This window comes from Phasianus colchicus, chromosome 3 (genome assembly GCF_987193195.1).
Source record: "Phasianus colchicus chromosome 3, bPhaCol1.hap1.1, whole genome shotgun sequence".
Classification (NCBI taxonomy): Eukaryota; Metazoa; Chordata; class Aves; order Galliformes; family Phasianidae; genus Phasianus; species Phasianus colchicus.
Window position 1 is genome coordinate 25,125,288 of NC_143438.1, and position 6,000 is coordinate 25,131,287.

At 41.7% G+C, this 6,000-nt stretch overlaps 1 protein-coding gene across 4 annotated transcripts in view; it reads right to left on the reverse strand.

Moving 5' to 3' along the window:
- The window catches only part of MARCHF6 (membrane associated ring-CH-type finger 6), a 43,422-nt gene extending 39,221 nt beyond the window's left edge, over positions 1 to 4,201 (reverse strand). Inside the window, exons 1-2 of one of the 4 annotated variants that reach the window (XM_031589210.2) lie at positions 4,082 to 4,201; positions 405 to 501 (exon numbers count right to left, since the gene is read on the reverse strand). In XM_031589210.2, the coding sequence (XP_031445070.1) occupies positions 405 to 501; positions 4,082 to 4,100 (116 nt within the window). In that variant the 5' untranslated portion in view covers positions 4,101 to 4,201. Of the gene's footprint in view, positions 1 to 404; positions 505 to 3,616; positions 3,847 to 4,081 lie in introns of those variants that run through there. The other 3 variants (XM_031589209.2, XM_031589208.2, XM_031589206.2) reach the window with 3 other exon arrangements.
- Between the last annotated feature and the right edge of the window lie 1,799 nt (positions 4,202 to 6,000).

Genomic DNA, 6,000 nt, shown 5'->3' on the forward strand with positions numbered 1-6,000 from the left:
CAAAAATATCTTAATATGGTTTGTCTGTTTTATTCTTAGCATGAGGTTAGGTACTCTTCTTCATTCACTATTAAAAGAAGGCAGAAAAAAAGAACGTATACTGATTTTTCTGCTTCTTGTTCTCATAAGGCAGGTGTGTGAAGAGAACCGTACACTCAAATAAACGTATCCATGAGTACTTCCTTTTCACATGTAACTGCTAAATTCCTTGTGAGAATTCACACTACTATGTAATGAACCATCATACAAAAAAAAAAAACAACCCAAAACCTGAACATATTTCCTCTGAAAATTTGCTTCATTTTAAACTTGTTAGCATGAAGACATATGAAGTACTGCTTTTAGAAATACATTAATTTTATTAAAGAAAAATGAAGAAACAAACAGAAACTCTCAGAACTTACCATTCCTGATGAATAAATTTAATACTGCCAGTACACACGCATGGATGATACAGGGGTTTCTCAGGAGTTCCTTCAGACCGACAGACTCTGCATATATCTGCTGAACAAGACAACAGTTATTACACTTCTGCTGGAAGAAGTCACATTTACAAAACTAATTACACTCGACAGAAGCTTTGTGTAGCAAAATGAAGCAAAAATAAATTGGAAAAAGCTTTAAGACTGATCTCATGTGATAGAAGATATGAAGACCTGAGGACTACCAGAACAAAAACAGGAACAACATTATCTCCCTGATCATCACGTTAAAAAAAGAACCTTTTTATTAGATACTTAAGGTTTTTAGGATATACACATACCAGAGCTGTATGTAGAGCATAATAACAACATCACCTCTAAAGCAGCATACAGTTTGCAAAGGACAGTCTCTCTGAAAGCAAATGTAAATTTTGAAATGAAGTAATTCTGAGATTTCAATAAGTTAAAGAGAAGCTGAGTAGAAAAGATTTACCAATTCCTAACGTGTGTAAGACAGCCACTACTCTGGAACATAAGGTGCATGCTCCTTTGTGAGGAAAGGAATAAACAAAACACCAAAATCATAACGAACACAAAGAGATATTTTGTGACTTTGCCACTGAAGCTGAGTAAAGCCATCCATTTAACAGCCTGCAGTCCAGTCACAAGATAAAAGACATTTTCTATTTCTTATTTCAAAGAAGTCTTGAAGCTTCTTTATGTTTTTTACATTTTCTTACAACTAACCATTGCAAGATGTTTTGCAGGCAAAAAAGTGAATGCATCCTTCTCCCTCTAAAGATAGGATGTTTTTTTCTAACACCATTTCATTATCCAGAGCATTTAAACACAAGTCAACTATTTTGTTTGCTTACTGACAGATTTTTGTTATCTTCCCTTACTCTTTTAATACCCTTGCACTCATGCTCACATTATGGAAACAAATATAACACGTCCACTTTTACAGAAGATTTAGGTTTAGGATTTTCTCTTTTAGGAAACATTTCTCCATCAATAACCATCCAGCAATACTAAAGAAGTAACTGACGCATATCATAGGAAAATACTTTTTCCTTTGTGATGTAACAATACTGAAAATATGCAATTTCAAGTTAAAACCACACATCTTTATTCTTGGTTCAAATCTCCAAATGTTACTGTTTTTCTATGAAGAGTTTCAAAGGGAACCAAATGTTACAATCCGAAGGATTTGCTGCAAAGAAGTCATAATTTGACCAAATCCATGGTTTACACAGTATCAGAATCATTTCTACACATAGCATGAAAGAATTAAAGTAATTCTGAAGAAAAAAAAAAAAGAAGATATTTTCTAAGAGATTTAACTCATTCTCATGGGATGAACATCTAAAATTAACTCCAGAAACTTATATTAAACACCACATCAGCGATGCTAAGAGCAAACACAAAAAGTATTTCCCTTGCAGTCATGTCAAGTAATGTCACATGGCTACGAACACCAAGAGCTCCTAGTCTCTCTGCCTATAAGAAAGGCCAGAACCACCACTTCAGGAAACAAAGGATTCATTTTATCACAGAGTGTGTTTCCAGACAACCGTAGAGAACAGATCTCTTCAACTTCCAGGCAGGATCTACCTTCCTCCAGCATCTTACCCACAGCAGGCTGACAACTTGATATGTCAGAGCGGCCTTGTGAAGGGTCAGACAAGAGACAGGATGGGGCAGATAACAGAACACAGGAACCACATGGCTTCAACTGATGTGAAACTGCTGCTTTAAGAATACTGTGGCACCAAATGAAGCAAGTTAAAAGCACACTGTTTTCTGAAGGATCCCCACCCTCTGAGCCCACTCATTAATGGTGTAGTAACTTTCAAATCAACAGCCCCTGCTACGGGTCAGCGTGCACCTTATTTATAATACAGAGAGAATTCCAGTGTGTAGTAGATGCTATTTTTCTACTTGCATACACACTTTGCATCCTATTACAAAGATAGTTTGGAAATAACAGCCCTGAGTAATACAGCTCTGTTTCCCCACAGAAAACTTCTCTGCCTGTCACGTATCTAACAAAACATTTACCACTGTAATAGTTAAAATTGAAGTTCAGATTATTTGGCAAGAAACTGATTTAACTGAAAAGACACGTGAGTTTCTTTCTGCTTCACTTATTAACTCCATCAATCAGCCATTCTGTTCAGACTGTTCAGTCTGGGGAAAAGGAGGCTGAGGGGAGACCTTATTGCTCTCTTCCAATATCTAAAAGGTGCTTACAGCAAGAGTGGGGCTGGTCTCGTCTCACTGTTGACAGGATGAGGGGAAATGGCCTCAAGTTGCATCAGGGAAGGTTTAGGTTGGATATCAGGAAAAACTTCTTTATAGAAAGGGCTGTTAAGCACTGGAATAGGCTCCCCAGGGAGGTGATTGAGTCACCATTCCTAGATTTGTTTAAAAACTGTTTGGATGTGGTGCTCAGGGACATGATTTAGCTGAGGGTTGTTAGAGTTAGGGTAGTATGGTTAGGTTGTGGTTGGACTTGATGATCTTGAGGATCTTTTCCAACCTGAGCGATTCTGTTATTCTATGATTCTACAGAAGTGCAACTGTCACAAATATCACTACTGGGTTATTAACACTTACAAAGACCCACTTGAAATTTACAGCACAAGTTTGGTCTGTGCAACAGTTAGTTCCAGTGCTATTATTTTTAAGCTTTTGAGGATAACATTAACATATAAGGTGCTATATATGGTACACAGATATACACATAATGCAAAATGAATAAATAAATACAAACAGAAAAACAGAAACACCACAAGTGTAAAGTCCAAGTGGAAAGTACAGCACAAATGCTCCCTAGAGGATATTTAACAAGCCCCTTTCTCTCCTCCCATTCTCCCCAGGTCCTCTGAAAGCACACAGGATCAAAGGCTATCACTCCTAGCAGCCGGTTACAAATTATCAGCTGTGGATTTTGGATTAAATCCACCGAGATGGATTCACAACGACTGGCACAGTGAGAGCCGGACTAGTCAGTTCTGAGAACCTGTCCCACAGTTCACTGTAATCCAAGCATCCCGGACAACTGGATGCCAAGTAACCAAAACCTCATCAGTCGCTTGAATCATGCCATCTGATGGAGCTGCTGGGCTGCAGAGGCAGGGGATTGCTGCAGCAAGCAGCTTTACAAGTTGTTAGATGTTAAGCACACGCACGTTGTGATTTCTTTTGTTTCCGTGAGCGCCGAGCTCCCCACGACACAGCGCAACGGGCATATCCACGAAGACACGGCCTTACTTCAACCCATCGCTTCATGCTTTCCCAGCTGTTTTATCCTCTCAAGTTGGAAAACCGAGTGCCATGCAAACACACACGCAAAGGCACGGCTCAGTGACGAAAGCCAAGCCCCCCAAGCCCCAAACGTTCTCCTCCCGCCGAGCCGCGCCGTTACCACAGCACCGCCACCACAGCACCGCCGCCCCTCCCCCGCCGGGCAGCACCCGGCTCCCAACGGCCGCGGTTATGTAAGGGGACGCGCGCCCCGGCCCGCCCCGCTGCCGCCGGGTAACGCGCTAACGGGACCCTCCACACCGCCACTGCGCCCTCAGAGGCAGCGCGGGCACAGCCCCGCCGTGCCGGGAGAGCTGGGGGAAGCGAAGGGCACTAAGCGAGCGCCGTACCTTCCTCGGCGGTCTCCATCTTGGCTGGCTGACGCAGCGCCGGCCGAGAGGGTGGCGTGACGGCGGCGGGGCGGGGCGGCGCGGCGCTGCGCGGGGCGACCGCGCCGCCAACACGTCAAAGGTAGAGCGCCGCCCGTTCCGACAGCGCCCCCTGCTGGCTCGGCGGTCTGCCGGTGCTTCCGGTGTGGGGCTGTGACCCCGCACGGTGCTGCTGCGGTGGAAAGAGTGTCTCTAGGCTACCCTTTTCAAGCACCGGAGTTACTGATGGGATGGATGGTACATCGGGCGGTGCAAGCGATGATCTTGAGGAAAATGTGAAAGCTTAGCGTGGCTTCCCTGTAATGGTGTAATTACAGCAGCGTGCTGCATTGGAACACACGTGGGTTACACGTCACGCTCAGCTCTTCCTGAGCAAGGCAGGGTGACAGGGCTCCCACTTACAGCTTAAAAATATCGGTTTAGTTTACAAGTAAGCTTATCTTCATCTTGATAGATTAGCTTGGCATATTAAAAAAAGTGCGAGTGTCAGACTGCAGAAGGGGCAGCGTGTTGGATCTGCCTGAATGGGAACCACCAATCCAAACAAACACCAGCAGAGGTGGTCTCATTTCCAGGTATGCTGTAACTCCCATTCTTTGACTTCCAAGCCTGCAACCACTGTTGTTGCTCAGCTGCAATAAATACGGAAGAAGCGTCATATAGACGTCCCTAGATTATCCTTCACATTCAAAAGACCGAGGCAAAATGAATGCACAAAATTCCCCTTAATTAACTTAGGCATTTGTCCAAGCTTCAATCTTTCACAACAGATTTCTAAAAACCAGATGAAAACCTTTGAAATGAGTAGCCATATGCTGCCAGTGAATGATTTTATTGTTGTCTATCTATCCAGCCATTTAAATCACCTATCAAGCATTAAATTTATACCACCTACTCAACAATTAGAAAGAATTATTCCCCCCAGATTTGTTCTTACCCAGTGTTTCAGTATGGGTTTGGTACGGAAGGGGATGTTAGGAGATTGTTATTTGCTTCTGGCTGTGATCAAGATCAAGAATTGGTGCTAACAGGCTCTGAACAAACATGCTAAAAAATCCCTCTGTTACAAATAAGTTATGATGTGAATAGCAGAGGAAATGGGGAAATTTTATAGGTGAAAACCTAAGATAGGAATAGACTCAATACCAAATCACTGAAGATCATGGTAGAAGGAAAGATATATTTAGAATGAGTGGGAGGATGGAAAGAAGACAAAATTATTTTGAAGATGGTCCTATTTTTGTAAAGCACCTATATTTTTTAATGCTTAAATGCTTAGAAAATACATTGTCTTAATGTATTTCTCTTAAAATACAAAATGAATATAGAAAAATTGAAACCATCCAGTATTTGCACTATGATATTTCCATTTTTTCTCTAGTTTTAGAATAACTTCACAGAAAAGGTTTCCTTACATCCTAGAGTTATTTTGGACATCTGAAATATTGAAAATCCAAACAGCAGAAGTTAATGCTTTTCAGTTTTTCTTTAGCTAAACATTTTCAATTTTAAAAAGAATGTGTGAAATGGCATCCACTGTTTCTGATATAAATCTCAGCTCTAGTCACTGAAGGCTGTCACTCAGAGTTGGCAGCAGCTTACCTTCTAGTGCTGACCTAGTTTTTTTTTCCTCAGCTGTCCACGTGATCCTCACAACAAACATTGCTCAGTGGGTTATAAACAGCGAGTTACAGAAATATGGAAAACATGATGGATTATCTTTAGGAAAGCAACTAAACCACGATTTATCTTAATAAATCAGGCAGTATTTTGGGTGACTGTGTAACTGATCCAACTTATCCACCATTGCAAGGGAGATCTAGAAAGAGTCTCCACGGCAAAAGAGAAGCTGTTAGAAGTGAAGCAAGGACTCTGATAAC